Source organism: Colletotrichum phormii (genome assembly GCF_030913505.1).
Source record: "Colletotrichum phormii strain CBS 102054 chromosome Unknown BDP81scaffold_6, whole genome shotgun sequence".
NCBI classification, from domain to species: domain Eukaryota; kingdom Fungi; phylum Ascomycota; class Sordariomycetes; order Glomerellales; family Glomerellaceae; genus Colletotrichum; species Colletotrichum phormii.
In genome coordinates this window covers 1747429-1763613 of record NW_026851448.1, presented here as the reverse complement: position 1 = coordinate 1763613, position 16185 = coordinate 1747429, and the positions used below count along the sequence as shown (strand labels likewise).

Sequence of the window (16185 nt, the reverse complement as noted above, 5' to 3'; positions counted from 1 at the left end):
GCCGGGTCAAGATTTGCTGTCGATGTCGTGTTGGGTGCGGTGCGGATAGAGCGCGGTTATGACCGATGCGGACACGGCACAAAGCGATGCCAGGGACGGACCAATCGAGATGATTTGAGTGGTCCAGCTAAGCTGCGAGTGTGGTAACGGCCAGGATGGTGTACCAAAGCCGGGAAGCTTTCTGAATGGGCTGCTGTCAAAATTGGGTCGGCTCCCCAAGTTTTTCCCGTTCCCCGTGGGCTGATGATTACCACCCAAGTTGGGTAGGAAGGGGAGTCTAATAACAACAACTGTAGAACAGCGTATTCTCGAGTTCTCTGCGTTGGGATGCGTGTCATGCAGCTACGGCAGTTATATCGAGGGTATATTGGGTCGAGTCGGCCAATGGTGATGCTTGGGAGGTGTGACGTGGAGACAGAAAGGCGAAGGTATCGAGCCTGAGAATGAGACCAAAACGTGGTCAGACAAAAGATTCAACCCTAAGTACGTTTTTGCATGATGTAAAGGCCAACCACGAAGGAGGAAAGAACGCACGAGGGAGAAGTGACGAAAACATCCGAGAAAAGAAAAGAAAGGCACGTACCTTGCCAGTTACAGGCTGCTGAACGATAGCGACTGCCTTCCTTGCTTCTCTGGAAATTCTGGGACTACAACGGCAAGAAGGGTGTCAACAAACACATTTGCGGACTTGGGCATCCAGCTTAGGTATTCTGGAGTCGCGTTGTTACATGGGGATGGGGCATCGATGGTGTGTGTACCTGACTGATCTTTGGAGATGGTCGTCAAAGAGATAACCGCCAATGGGCTTGCAGTTCTAGACAGCAAATGCCTGTCGAGTATACGGAACCCAGTCCTGGCTGTATATTTCCCTCGACCCTGATATCCCAATTTTGAGTTCTTTCGAGGCTCGAAAATCTGGTAATTGTAAACAGGGTTTAGATTTACTATGGTAGTCGGTCAGAACGTGAGTGCGAGACTCCAGCGAAGAAGTCTATTGAGGAGCAGATGAATAGAAACAGGCAGTTTGTCGAGCATCAGGGAGTCTCCAGGTGAATACACAAAAGGGGGAAGAACTCTGATGGTTTACATACCTTGCTTGACGTGTGGCTGCATTCAAGGAGTGCCCAAGTAGTACCACGCAGCTAGAACGTTGTGTTCGATTGCGAATGGACCGCAGCAGATGGCTGTACCTCTCCAGCGCCGCCAGATGAAAATCCTCGGCTTATTAGTTGAACGTACGCGCCAGTAGGAACGCTCTCGATGATTGATGGACGTTTGGTGACAACTGTACGTGGGGGCCAGGTAGCTTGTCTCAGACAGCAGACAGGATGGTTCCTATTCGCCCGTCTGTTTGCCGCTTCTTAGACTCGTTTGATCGTAGGGCAGTTTCTTCGAGGCTGAGACGAAGACGTCGGGCCACGACTTTGAGCCTTTGAGACTTTTGAGAGCAGTCGTTAAGAAAGTGCGATAAGTTGCAAAGACTCGAGGGCCGAGTTGCTACAGTGTGGAGCTGGGATGGTAGAAGTGGCGGGTTTATAGGGGAAGGTTTGTTGTAGCGATCTCAGTGGCGAGGGGCTCGCTGGAATCCTTCGGTCATTGGAGGAAGCCGGTGTGAGAATTTTCGAAAGAGTCCAGTCCTGTAGGGATGCAAAGTTGGTCAGATGCGGAAGCACTGGACCCTGAAAACCTGGTTCTGGTCCCCTCCTGCTTCGGTCCACCCTGACATCGAATGATGATGCTCGGCCCTCTGCTTGCGTCTGCTGTGTGAGAATGGAAAGCAAAGTGTGAATGAGGTCTCAACAAGAGAGGTTGAACCAAACTCTTGATGAAGAGAAGCGATTCAATAACGACAAGGGGAGATGAGAAAGGAAGTGCGGCGGGACGGCATGCAGTTAGCTAGAAGATGAAGAAGGAAATTAGAGACACAGGCAGAGCCAGAGATCAGGCCGTCCTAATGACCCCAGACTCTAGGCGAAAATGGAAAGTAAAGATGAGCAAATGGGCTTTTGGATTCTGAAAAAGGTATCCTGAAACTGCTTCTCGAAAAGCGCTTGCCCAGAATAGTCTTTGTCCTTTTTCCCTTACCCTTCTGTGACGACCCTATACCATTGATCGTGTACCTAGATCGTTATTCGACTTGATAAGCGCCGGGTAGTCTGGAGTCCCTAGAATCAGCAGATGCTCTGCTTGTGATCTTCCCTCGACACTCCCTGGCACGATCCCTCGTCCGTGATGCGCATCGAACAGACTCCCAAGCCAGACGGTGACCCTACAAAGGATATTGAGTAGCAAGCGCTGGGTACCCGGCGTCTCATCTAAGGCAGAGCAGCTGACGATTGGCTGGTTGTCGTCACACTTCATCTCACCCCATCTCATATCCCGTGCTCATCTTGCGAGCTCTTGGAGGGTGCTTGAATTGACCGGGGGCCACACGCCTTCGAGTTGCCTCCAAGCGGCCCTTTCCTCTAACCCCTGCCCCATCACGACGGGGATCCAGGAAGTGTGGAAGGGTGGATATGAAAAGCCTGGGCAGCCAGGGTGTGTTGGAGGGGTACGGAGTACGCAACTCCAGATGACAAGACAGAAGCCCAGATGCCATTCTCGAATCTCTTGCCGAAAATCGGCCACAAGAAGCACGCGGTCAAGAACTTCCGGAGTCTTAAAATTGGCGGACACTGGCTTCTGATGATGACATCCGTCTTGGGAAAGTGAGCCGCTAGGAGACATGGCGAGGCGAAAATTGGTTGCTGAACCATCTTACTCGTAGGCTTTGCTGCCAATGTTGACCACGATACTCGTCTCGCCGTAGGCGATAAGAGACTCATGGTCTTGACTCTCCAGTTTTTCCGAACGACCGCCTCATCAGAGTCATTCTACCGCACCCGCTTATACCCCTGTTTGAGCCTGTCAGTTATGCGGATCCTGGTGAAAATAACGTCCAAGCACCGGCAGACTTGGGACGAAAGATGTGGGAGCTTGTCCCGCTACTTCCTTGCTCGCGCCATTGCGTCAAAGATAATCTTTAACCGTTACTGCCACCCGTTGTTATTCGCGAACTCCTCCACCTTGAAGTCTACAAGAAAGCTTATTACCTCCGGACAGGTGTCGAACCTATCACTTGATAAGGTAATGCGAGTATGTATCTGGTTACAACTTGCTTCCAAGCCGTAGTCTCTCGCTTTATTGATGCCGCGGAGACTCCGCCGAAAACACCAGGCCCATAGCGTAGGAAGTTGAATTCGTGCGATCCTCTGGGCGATCTACAATCTCCGACCACACTGTCTGTTGGCATCGTAGGACCCCAAGGTTCGGGCGCTTCCGCCACACAGTCGGTAGAGGCTATATGTGACTCAGTATTGTCTTGTCATCTACAATGCTAGACAGGCTGGGCCTAGTTGAGGAAAGATGGGTTGCCGATGGCGGGTTGCAACCTCACCACGTTCGTGGCCCTTGCGTCGTCTCTAAGAGCTAGGCCCGTGACCCTCCGTTGCCGTTGTCAGAAGTCGTTAGACGTGAGGTATCCGCAGAGTGCCCTTTGTGATTCAGGGGCAAGTCGCCAAGCGCGATGGAAACCAGTGGTCTGGACCATTAGACCCAGCAAGGCGCATATGGTAATGCGTCGCGCCCATTGTTGATGGGTTGAACGACCCTTTCATTTCGCTTTTGCTCTTCATGCATGCTTTGAACTTTGTCGCCTCTGCAGCAATCGAAAAGGTTGCAGAGCTAGCGGCCCGCGGCGACACAGCTGCCGAGATGTTCCAGCTGCATGGGAAGTGCCTGAGCCATTCCATGCCTCAACTCTCAAGTGCAGGCGGCATCATCCGATCAAGCGACGCTGCGTTGCAGCATGTAGGGCGGCGCGGTAAAGCAGAGCCTCGACTGACGACCACTGTCACTGCCACAAGGACGGCTTCTTGGTGGGTGTGGGGAGGATTCTTTCAAATCCGGGACCGAGTACCATAAAAGACTGTCAAGAAAAGTTGAGTAATCTCATGCAGGTCCGACTCGGAGAATTGCCATGACAACAACTCTGTGATTGAAGGTTTCGCAACAGCGAAGCGCCCGTAAGCAGGCCGCGGCTCTGCACATTTATTTTGACGTGCCACTCGACAGGCCAAGAACGACCAACATTGGCTTGTTAAAACGATCCGCCAACGAAGTGACTTCCCGGAAGATGTGGCTTCATCTGACAGTTGGGACGAACTAGAGCCGGCGATGGATGGTGATCAATGAACATGTTGCCCAAAGGTTCTGTGTCCGCTTCCACCTTCACTTGCAGGAGTCGATCTGGCATGATGGGCGACTAGGATATGTCATCAAGAAAGTAGCCGCACTTGACGATGTTCTTCCCGAATTATGCTGTGGTGTTCCGCTGCACCCCGCATTTCCTTAGTTGTCGTTGTTGGCCCTGTCGCCGCAAGTCCCGGAGCATCGTCCCTTGAAAACCTTGCCGATCAAACCTGATCTGAATCATCCCAACGTCTTCGGAACTGACAGACATCAGACAACCGAGTCCCCTGGCACCCTGAACAGCAAAAGGATGGCGAAAAAGCCCGGCCCATTGTGTTGTTATTTTCTTCTTCCCCAACAAGCTCCACCCCTTTGTGAAGGAAAGCTCTGATCTACCCAATTCCGGGATGGATCAAGAGGGAGTGATCATGCGTGTCACTATTCATGATTGTTATGCGCCTTCGGTCTCGGCCTGCTTCCGGGGCCACGAGTGCTGCGCAGTAGAGTAGACTCATTGCTGTCACGGTTTTCCCCGCCTTCAACAATAATCCCTCTGCTGTTCTTGGAGCCACGGCTGGCTGCCTCGCTTTGTTCGGCAATCTCGTGTTCAGCGCCGCTCATAGCCGCATCTGCCAGTCGTCGGCCTGGCGTTCAATCTCATCACACCGTGTAGAGGAGGACACTCGCGCACGATATCGCCATCACCGGCTTGCTAGGCACGTGCCAGGCTGAAGACTTAGACCGCAGTCTGAGGTATCATTGTCTTCATGAGATCGCCGGCTTAGCCAACCGACAGGGCTTAGAGGCAACCCGGCTCAGGATACGGTTGGTCGTGCTTTCCCGCGCAAGGCTTTCCTGAGCTCGAGGAGTAGCTACTCGTCTGGTCCTAGCGTAGACGAGCTAGGCTGCTAGCTAACATGGTCTTCTTAGGTGGGGAAAAGGACCGTATTGCCGTGTATGTATGGTCCGTCCACATCTCGCTCCTAACTCCAGATTTGCGCAAAAGACGATCAACCGGGACGGCGTGCATGCCACAGAGGGATCGCCCTGACCTGGCACACTTCAGCTGAAGCCAGACAGTCGACACTGCCGTCGATCTCGCGACAGGGACCGGTGTTAGACAACACGACCAGGATTTCGACACCATCTTTGGCTCGTCCAGATCTAGGGACTTCCTCGAGACGACCGTATGGATAAATCCCTGCCCTGTCAGGCACCTTCAACTCCGAGTTTCCTGTTGTAGATCCCGAGGTTCCTCGCGATACTCGGCAGTGGACCTGCGGGTTCGCCTCACCCACTTGCCAATCTCTAGGCCTTCGGATAACCTCTTTCCTTGATGCAGGGAACCCGTCAACATACTCTGGCTTCCACAGACCCTAGCTCGGCACAGTTGCTCGCAGCGTTCCGGAGGTTCTGCTACAACACCTAGGCAGGCCTGCATGGCGTGCGTCGACGTCACTCAAGAGTTTGATCTTCTCTCCCCCTTGCGCTTCTTGTGTCCGTTGCTAGCCACTCCGGACTCTTTGGTGGCAACCAAAAACTGGTTGGTCACCAGTGTAGGCCGGCCCGTAGTCTGCTTGTAGTCGTGAGGCCGTGAAAGTGAGAAGTCGATCGGGTTCCCAACTGTCCTGCTGGTTGAGTCATGGTTTGGAAACCTCCGGATCGCAGTTTTATCCGACTGAAATTCGAAGTCAAATCCGGCCGCTATGCTTCAGGAATCCATAAGTACGAGGTTCGGAGGGTCGGCACTTTGCATCAGTCGGGACGCATCTGTAGCCGAGCATTCATAGACTGCTTCGGATGTAGGGCCACCACCATGACCACACTATCGAGAACCATGGCACGCTTGCTTCGGGCTCGTCAATGCCGGTTCTGAGGTTGGAGTATTCTTCCCGCAGTTAGTATTTGCTCTTTGAAGCGTGGGATGATTTTAAAGAATACGGGTACAGACGTTATATAACGTGTGATGAGGCTGAAACCGGCCAGGAATCCGGCGTCCATCAAGATGGCTGGTTGACAAGCATATTAGATGCACCCTCAGAAGCCGGAGAGTATGCTCTTTCAGTGAAAACTACACTCATTCCGCTCTTGTGACTCGGTTTGTCCAACGCCTGTTGGTGGTGTGTTTGATGGAGGTGATTTTAGATGATAGTAATGGAAGATGGTGAGCTCCAGCTTTGAGCAGAAGATCAACCTGCAGCAAGGTAGGTGGCGAATAGTCTTTGACTAGCCGAACGAACGCAAGAGTGCCGGCCTCATACGGAGCCACCGTTGATCAAAAGAGGCACCGTATCCTTCCCTTCTGCTTCAGGAAGGACCGAAACGGAAGGCAAGACATTGCCACATGTGTAGAGTATTTGCCCACGTCAACGTGTCGAGGACTTGAGATCAAACGGAAGGCACATCAAAATGGAAGTAACGTCGGTTCGGGTTCACTGAAAGCCTCGAGCTGCTCCTCCTTCGGACAGTCTCCCCGAAAGACGGGAAGGTTCACACGGTTCTCACAGTTCTGAAACCTTTCAAGGCAGGCACCAGCAGAGAGACCGTCCACATACACGAGACAAGAAGGCATGAACTGTCAAGTTCCTTCAAATTTCAGAAATCGCATGACATGTGCAGCCTCAACTCTTTCCCCCCCGCTTTGACGTCTTCAGGTTGTCATGAAGGTTGGCCTCGCCGAATTAAGCACAACATCCAGCCTGCGTGAGTCTACGGCAATGGCACCGATTCAAGAATCTGGTGAACATCAATCCTCCGCGGCGTATGCAATAGTTCTTTCTACTGTACGATACCGATCAGCTCTCCATGAATATTCCGATGGAAAAGAAGATACAGTTCTCGCGAAACGTGTCTCTCTTGACAATGCTCTTTTGGGCTCGCACTAATAACAAACCGGATGTAGCCTAGATACTCAAGTGCATCGAACATTCTAATGGCTCGCGATAGCCATGTCTGGTTCGACCATTTATCCACCTAAGAAGCTCGCCTACAGACTGAACGATGTGCGGCAAGGCTGGTGTCAGCCGAATCTTTCGCCATTCTGGGGGAGGTCCCTAGGTTCAATCATCCTCGACCAACATTCAGCCGATGCCAACGTGTGTAGCCAACTACACTCCCCTCACAGTGCTCCGTTTGACTTCCCGTCGCATTTAGTTCCCTTTGATACCAGCCTTCCCGGAAAGTTTCCGAAGGGTCGAAGTCGAAGTGGAGGGGCGAGGCTTGCCCAAGTCCCTCAAGAAAAGACAAATAGCAACAGCTGAAAGGCTCAGTCTCACTCTTTCAACCATCCCAAGTTGGACACTCCAAACTATGGACAAAATAGGTCCATTCCACCGAGTATCACCAGGAACCCAACACGACCCAGCAGTTTCCATACAATAGTGTAAAAGATCTCACACTATGGCTTCCGTTCGTGGGTTGATCTGGTGGCCTATCTAGGACGCCCTACAAAGTCAAACTTGGATACCTATCGATCACATCAACATTGGCGTTGTAACGACGGAACCTGCAATGCTTCTCGGAAACTACACAATCTAACAGGACAGGCCGATACCTTAGTCGCAACTCCCCGCGTTGTCGAAGCCCTATATCTATCCGTATCAAGGCGCGAGTCACTGCGACGGTCCTGCTGTCCAATGTGGAGTCGGACCGGAAATCACGCGCAGAACTTCTCCTCGAGCGCGTCAGTTCGCCGGCCGCGCTCGGCAAAAAAAGTATGAGGTGGGATCGTCCTACCTACTCAATAAGGCATGTGGGCTTGCGGACGTCCGAACGGCAACCGTTCTCCGTAACGTAGGTGTGGACACACGGAGCAACTGGTGGTCTCCGACCCGGTCCGGCCACTCGTTGGTCAAAGATAACGAACTTTGTGGTTTGAACGGCGAATAGCAGTTTCTATGGTCTAATAATACCGTATCGACACGATTTGCCATGATGCTGAACTTCAACAAGAAACTCGAGAAGAGCGTTTGACCTAGGAGGATCTGATTCGGATACTCAGCTGCGGCAGACCGGCGCCGATTGACTAGCCCCATTTAACCCGGAGAAGCGAAACCAACTGCGGCCCCACCAACCCGCGCCGACCCCCCGGCACTGGCTCTAGGGGAACGGAAAACCATCCAATGGTAGCACATGAAACCAGCCAGCAGCGGCCCAAGCCCCGAAGAAATGGCACACGGCAACCGGGCACATCCGTTTCACACGTCCACGAACCGTCCAAACGGTTGCTCTTCCTCTACAGTTTGCCCTACTGGCTTCTGAGCGACAGTCACGTTCTGGCTCTGCCTTTGCCCGAAAAGATCAGGTGAGAAACCATGAATCCTTATCCAACGACAGCAAAGACTACGTCAAGTCGTCCCCCACAAACCGTAATCAAACTTCTCGCAACCGTATTTCCCATCTTATCAAGCTTTGGTAGCCACTGGAGCTTGAGGGGGGGGGGGGGAAGAAGGATGATGGTCAACACCTCTCGGAGCCCCTCCCCGCGTCGACGTCAGTAAACCACCAACCCAACTCAGTTCCTCCGATCCAGTGCCGTGCCGTCTGTCTCTATGTATTCCGTTCCGTTCCCTCCCCCTCCATCCACTGCCACCCACCATCTAGCTCTTCTGCCTCGGTTTCATCAAAGAAACCGCCCTATCATCGCCAAAGTTGCAACTCTACCCAAACGGGCCCACTCCCTGCTGACGTGCCATTGCTATCTCTAAGAGTCCAACGGGCGACCCAAGCAACCGGTGCGCCGGCGGAGGCTTGCCCCAAAAAAACCAACAGGCAACAATATCGCTGCCAGAGGCCATTCCCCCACCCGTCATAATCAGACAGAAGAGACGATCCAATGGTAATTGACTGCCTTTTTGTGAATTTTGACCTCGACCTTGCGGTAGCATGGCTTCGCAGATCGCGGTGGAAGTTTCCAACATCCTGAGCTTAACGTTGCCTCGATCGACTAATGGATCGTCAGCCATGATCCCTTCCTGCTCCCGTCTGTGCTCCCCGACTGGCCCACGTTCATTCGCCGCAATGTGTGTGTAGATGTCATGTCAGCCAAGCCTGCATATGCGCATACGTTACCAATACAAGTTTAAGCTGATTACGGTCAGGCCTAGGTCCATGTGTCATAGGAAGGAACGCCAGAAAAGATAACGAGGATGATGATGAGAGTCAGGAAACTTTAAATTTTTCTGGGACAACTACCCGAGTTCTGTAGGCCCACTGGTATCATCTAATGCCCGCCCCAATCAAATAGAAGTATGTACAGGGTTTGTTTGGACCTGTGTCCCTGTTACTGGAACGCAGACCCTTATCTGTCGATTAATGTGTGGAATACCACTTTTCCTCCTCTCTTCTATCGGCCTGCTGAAACAGTCTCGTCGTACTCTCGTGATTGTAGTGAAAACTCAAAAACGCCGGTTTGTGATTAAGGTTGATTGTAGGGGATGATGACTCGTCGAGGTTTCCGCAAACGGAGTGAGACGTCACGTCACGCCAAGCCTGCTCATGCTCATAGCGCGAACATGACAGCAGCGAAACCGGCAATCATGAGCGAGATGGAAGCGCCGCTGATCGAGGCGGCACCGGGGAACGGCACGATGGAGCTCGTCGGCGAAGAGGTGGCGGTAGGGGCGGCGCCGGTTCCGCTCATGGTCGCCGCGGTGGTGGTGGAGCAGTTGTCGTGCGAGTCGGGCTTGGTGATGAGCTTGAAGTTGGCGCAGCTGATGCGGGTCTTGTTGGCAAAGTGGAAGACGAAGCTGCGGTTGCCGAAGAAGGAGCCGGGGCCCTCGACGATGGAGAGGTACGGGTCGACGTAGGTCTTTTCGTAGTCGACGGCGACGGCGCCGTGCTTGCCGCTCAGGTCACCGACTTGGCACGTCTCGGGCTTGGAGCTGTCGCATTTGGTCGCCTCGCCGCGGATGAAGGGGTCGAGATGGGCGAGCGTCTTGGTGCAGTTGCCATCTTCGGGGACGGGATCGACGTGGAGGTGGTAAGCTGGTAGCTGTTAGTCGCTTCCAAAAAGAAAAAGAAAAAAAATATGAAGCAATGAACGTACTGAAGGGACCGCCCTCCTTGGGGAGGTTCGAGAATCGGACCTTGAACTCGACACCCTTGCCGTCGGGGGCAGTCACGGCGACGATGGAGCCCTGGACGTTGCCCTCCAACGAGCCTGCCTTGTAGAAAGGCTTCTCGGGAAGGACGGCCTCGTAGACAACACCGGCCGAGTTGGAGACGATGGTGGCATTACCAAGTTCCTGGGAGTCATGTTAGTTGATACCGGCAGGTGACATATACATGTGGTGACATACACCAGTGGACTGGGCAGCGACACGACCGACAACCGCGGCGGCGATGATGGAGACGATGGAGAAGGACTTCATTTTGGCGATGATGATGTTGTCGTAATATCCTAGGTTGCTGGGGAACGGGATAAAATTGGTTGGAATGCGGCGAGCGTTGATCAAGGGCGAGCTTGTAAGGTTGGGGTGAAGTGAAGGGTAAGAGGGGTTGGGAGAGCTTCTTAAAAGAATAAGAGACCGCGGGGATGCCCAGACCAAGTGATGATCCAACTGGGGAGGTAATGAGCGTAGGTTGGAGATGGAAAGCTAATAAAGAGATCTGCCAACGGCAAGAAGGTATGGGTTGCGACTCTTTATGGCCCCCCCACACACACTCACACGAGAGAGAGACTCGAGAGAGAGATGTGATGAGGATAGGACCAACGACAGCCCCCAATGTCACGGTAGCTTGGCACCCTTCAGTAAGGTATGTATGCAGTATGCCAACGGCAGGGTGAATGAACACACCCCGGCTGCGCTAGCTCCAGATTAATCAAAGAAAGGAACGAGAGTCAAGAGTAGGCCATAACATCGGATGCTTTGAGCCATGATAGATTCCGTACCACCCGGGGGGGGGGGGGGGGAGAGGAGTGGAAGGGGATGGAGAAACGGCACCTAGCCGTCAGCGCATCTAGGCGAAGGAGAAGAATGTTTCTCTCGCAAGGTACGTATCGAAGCTTTGCGCTGCCGGGGTGGACCTTGTGCGCCCTGTGCTACGAGAGAAGAGATGATGGAAGGGCAAGCTGCAAGCTGCAAGAGGGAGAAGGAGGGCCAGGGGTTGGGGAAGGGGTTGGGGAAGGGGGGACGTCAAAGAGGCAAGGCAGGCAAATGAGGTTGCGGGCGGTAGAAGGGAACGTCTTGCTCTTTCGTGAGTCGTGATGGGCAAAGGAAAGTTCAACTCGATGACAAGGAGACAGGCCATTCATTGCCTCAATAGCCGACGGAGTTTACCTTACTGGTACGGAGTACGGATACTTCGGTACGGGAAGCGGAAGCGAACACCACCTCCTCAGTACTGAATCTATAGTCAGTAAGTATTCGTATGAACAGTAAAGTACTCTGTCCCTGTCCCTGTCCCACGCCTAGAGATCTCCATGACAAGCACCAACCTCGGGACTTTTGATAGTGTAGCTGTAAGGGCTGGCAGGGGCGGCAAGGCGAGGAAAGGAAACACACAGAGATGGCCGGAATCCTGGTAGGCATCTTGCCCGATTTGGCAACTCGCTTGCTGGGATATGGTGCGGGAGCAGCAGCGGAGGGTAAGACAGGCGATGAGCTCGCGCCAGGAGCAACCGGAGGGATGGGCAGAAGGGAAATCCGTTGGCTGCAACGGGGCAGACAAGACTGGGGTAGGGAACTCTTGAGCTCTGGGCTACATTGCATGGAACACAAAAAAGACCAAAAAATAAAATAAAAATAGGCGGTTGGTGATGTCTGACTTTGTTTTCCCATGCACTGCGCCACCTGGGAAACCCATCTTGCCCCTGCCAATCAGAAATAGATTGCACGCTCCAAAGAAACGTGCCAACGGCGAACACAAGTTCGGGGGCTTTTGAGGAGGCATCACGCAGCACGCAGATGCGTGTTGTTGCTGAACATGCAGATAGCCGCTGAAAGAGCAGCGCAAGGCTGACGAGTCGGTGGCTATGGGGAGAGGCAAGACAGCGAAGCAGTGTCACTACATGTCATGTTCCAACCAAACAACAGTAGTCCAAGAAATGCGCTATAAACGTAGACAAGAGGCGGAAGCGGCGGTTACCCAGCCTGCCTCCTGACACAGTCCCGATATAGTCCGCCTTGTTGCCGGTTTGAACGATGGAAATGAGCCTCCACGATGCTCTTCCAACAGTGGTAGACTTGATCCTTGACCAGAGTGAAATCTCCGCAGAGGACTTGCGGGCGCATGAGCGTGTGACGGGCTATGTCGGTGTTGGTAGGATGAGATGCCCATGATGACGATACTGATGGTTGTGATATTGGTGTTGGGAATGGCAGTCGAGATTAAGGTGGTGGAGACGAAATGGCATCCTGGGGGGCCTCGCTTCAGGCCGCCATAAGCTGTGGGCCAGTGAAAAGTCGGTGTTTCTCAGCGTGCCCATTGTTGAACACCCCGACGACCCAACCAACTTCCAGCTGAGCGCTCCCGATGCGAGTTATGAATGACATATGTGAGCCCGGATGCTCTTCCAGATGCCTGTCTGCTGCATCCAAGCGCGCTGTCTCCTTCGCTCAGATGAGTCCATCCGTCCCTCACTCTTACCGCATGGTATCCGTTAAGGCGCGTTTTGAAAGACAACGGCTTCTGCGAGGTTCCGTATTCGCCTACCCGTCCCTTCCATGCCCTAGGGCCTTGATACAGACTGCTCCCGGTGTGACAGGGGCTAATGAACGGCCCCCCGTAGACTCAGCACAGTTTGATGCCAGTCGGAAGCGGGGACAAAGAGAAATGTGGTCGCTGACTGGAGATTTGGGGGTAGCTAGCTGCAGACACTGGAACTCTGACGATGAACACCACCCAAACATTTGCTCTTCGCCCCCAACGCTGGCCTGACTGGCTGGCTGGTTGGCTTTCTTCTCCTCTGTGCCTCTCTCTCCCCTTCCAATATGTTTCAGCAAGCCCACCCCCGGGCCCTTGGAGTTCGTCCAGCCCAGTTGGACCAACACATCCAGCCAAAGAACAGCTCGGGATGTTTCTTTCAGGTAAGGCGACTGTCGGTGACGATGTTCCCGTGACCAGCCGTGCCGCCTCCTTTCCAAAGCCATGCGGTTGGACTGGGGTTGATAAACCACATTCAATTTCGGACTGTGAAATTGGCTCGCAAACATGCCGCTGAAGCTTTGGGGCTGGGCAAAGCTCAGGAGACTCGACTCGGGCTATTGTCCATTGGCGAAGCGCAAACATGCCTCAAACCACCAAGGAGAAAGTGTGTAGGGCGCAAGTTGTGCGAGTGTGACACTGGAAGATGCTTCCCCGAACGAACTCGCATCCGTCCTCTTGTGTGCGTGCTGTGCCACCTTCACCTTCCTTGCCTTGCCCGCCCCAAATTATTCCAATAGAGTGCTTGTCGCATGCTAATTATCGATAGACTCACCTTGTTGCCCTGGCACCCTGCCCGCCCGCACTGGTTGGTTGACAAAGTTTCAAGTTTCATTCCGAGCCGAAGGGCAGCGTTACTAGCGCTGACCGGCTGGGGGATGCGTGGGAAGCTTTCGGCGCCAGTGCCTTGCAGATCGCTTACGACTCTTGGCATTCCAACCCTGGTTTCCCGATGCAGTCCACCAGTCACCACGTTGTAAGACAAGGTCTTATTGGGCCCCCCTGGCCCTGGACCACCTCTTCCAAAGGCTGATGAGCGCTAGCAGCTCGAGCGAGAGAGTACGGATATTCAGGGCAGCGTGGAGTGGGATTGTTCCGATACTCGGTTGTGTAGAACCATCAGAGATGCGCCAACCTTTGGCGGTGTTTCGAAAAGGGTGCAGCCGTCAACTGCAGAGTGTTCTCGCCGTGTGGGAATGGTTTCCTTATTCGTAGCTAAGCTTGGGTCGAACACCACTCCTAGAGTCGAATGTCTCTCTGTCTATGACCTGAGCCTGCCTGCTCATCCTATCCTGTCCACCTCGCAACACCTTTTCGTCATTCATGCAGCAGTGACGGCTATCGTCCCGTTTGCGCGATCGGCACCTCTGTGCCATCGTCGTCAGAACGTTCTCTCTGCCGACATGACGAAAGATCAACGCTTAGTGTGGACGTGGGTACCTACCTCACGCAGAGGAGGAGAGACATGTCTCTTCTGGGAGGTGCGTCTTCGGGGATGCACAAAGGACAGGCCAAAGGTCTGTTCACCTTTTCTGAGAGCTTCCGTGTACTGCCAGAGTTTCAAAAGAAACAAAATCTGGTGATACCAAAAGTTTGGCGATTTCGTATCGTTCCGTTCGGAGGTGGACCACCCGTCTGGGTCCAAAGTTGTGGTTTCAGCTTGTCATGTCACTGCCCAAGCGATGAACACATTGGCGGCCCTGCCGTTTGGCTGCTTTGCCAGCCTGATTCCAGACTAGGCAACATATACCGCCCAGTCAACCTCTTATCAGGCGAACTGCTGCCCACTGGTCCTGTCAGTGTCGGTGACAAACGGCCGTCTCTTGGCATTCCATCTTTGAGGTTTAAGCTTCTTCCACATCGATGCACCGTTTTCTCCACAATCTGGTGGGCTAGAACCGTTCGGACTTTGAGCAGAGCCTCTACCTAGTACGGATAGATAGCACAGCACACGGTTCCCAAGGTGTCAGGTGACGGTTTAGCACGTCTAGCTCAGACTGGCCTCGGGCTCGATTCTTCGTTACGCTAGACCTGGAGACAGGAGTTGACTCGTGCGGCTCCTCCTCATGGGGGTTTTTTAACCGCTTCTCAATCGGAGCTCTTGCGCTTGGAAATTCCATCGTCGTTTTCAAGTCGTTCGTATTGCCCATGGTCGGGGTAGAGGGAACGTGTTTCAGGCTTCAGGGTTCTGAGCAGACGAAACCTTTGGGGGCCGACTTTGCCTATCGTGAAAGTCCATGTGGGACGGCAAGGGCGGCCATGTCGGATCCTTCCGGCTAGGAACCTGAGGCGGCTAACGACTGTAGTTCAACGGCAGAGCTTCGTATTGTCCAAAACCATGGTTGATCGGGGATGGGTCTGCTGCGATCTCGCGGGGACGATCCGATGCACCTCGAGACCCGGGAAGGACCATATCCGTCCAAATTCGGCGTCACAAGCAGAGATTTCTTAGACAGCAAGTACAGAAGTGCAGATGGGATATGTCGATCTTGAATCTTAAGCTGCTTTAGTGTGAAAACGAACATGTGTGCAGAACAAGTACCTAGTAGGATGATTGAGTTGCAGCGGAGAGGCCCGGGCACAGAGTTGCGAGCGGCCCCACCCACGCCGGCAAGTGGCCGGACAGACGGGAACCTGTATGATCTCGGCGGACCTTTCTTCCGTTCCGCATGTGGCTGGTACGTGGCCAAGGTTCAAGTGTGGCTGCAACCTCAAAGCCTGGTTAGTCAGGCGAGGCTACTGGACGTCACCGAACTGGTGTGGAGCTCGGCGAGATAGGTAGCAACAGCAACAGCCTCGACCATCGCGACCACTGCCAACGACGCAACGAGTACGCATTCTTGCTCCATCAAACACATCGTCAAGAACCCAAGCCTCCGCCGCACACCGTCAACATGAAGCCCGTCGTTGGTGCCATGCAAGCATGGCAATGGTACGCCTTCCCCCGATGTAGTACCCCCTAGAGCCAAGCTCTCCCGAATACTAATTCGTCCACGTTCGACAGCACTGTCATCTCCGTTTTCGCGATTGTCATCCTCGGTGTCCTCGGCATTCTTTTCAAGCAAAACCACCCCGAGCTCGTCGGCAGTGAGGAGGACCCCAAGGACGGTAGCGCTGTTGCGGGCACCATCTTCGTTTCTGTCATGATCTACGTCGTACGTCACACGCCCTATCCCGCGCAAATCAGCACAAGGAGGCTTCTGAAGGATGAGATTGCTAACTGGCTATAACTAGGGGTTCTTCGTTTTCTGTGGCCTGCAGGGCCTTCTCCACGTCCGGGAGAATCGACGAGGCGCGATCGCATTGTAA

General features: G+C 53.6%; 3 protein-coding genes across 3 annotated transcripts; 1 reads left to right on the top strand and 2 right to left on the bottom strand.

The window, feature by feature from the left end:
* Positions 1-9730: 9730 nt before the first annotated feature.
* BDP81DRAFT_392465 (superoxide dismutase) lies at positions 9731-10601 on the bottom strand (the record flags this gene model as incomplete). Its single annotated transcript, XM_060587712.1, has 3 exons — positions 9731-10215; positions 10277-10475; positions 10530-10601. 3 exons carry the CDS (start codon positions 10599-10601, stop codon positions 9731-9733), a joined length of 756 nt encoding a protein of 251 aa, XP_060447706.1.
* Positions 10602-12695: 2094 nt separating this feature from the next.
* On the bottom strand, positions 12696-13630 carry BDP81DRAFT_196729 (uncharacterized protein). Its single transcript, XM_060582487.1, has one exon. It carries the CDS (start codon positions 13383-13385, stop codon positions 12882-12884), a length of 504 nt encoding a protein of 167 aa, XP_060447705.1. The 5' UTR covers positions 13386-13630; the 3' UTR covers positions 12696-12881.
* Positions 13631-15770: 2140 nt separating this feature from the next.
* BDP81DRAFT_392464 (uncharacterized protein) lies at positions 15771-16185 on the top strand (the record flags this gene model as incomplete). Its single annotated transcript, XM_060587711.1, has 3 exons — positions 15771-15808; positions 15881-16031; positions 16111-16185. The coding sequence occupies 3 exons, from the start codon at positions 15771-15773 to the stop codon at positions 16183-16185; spliced, it is 264 nt and encodes an 87-aa protein (XP_060447704.1).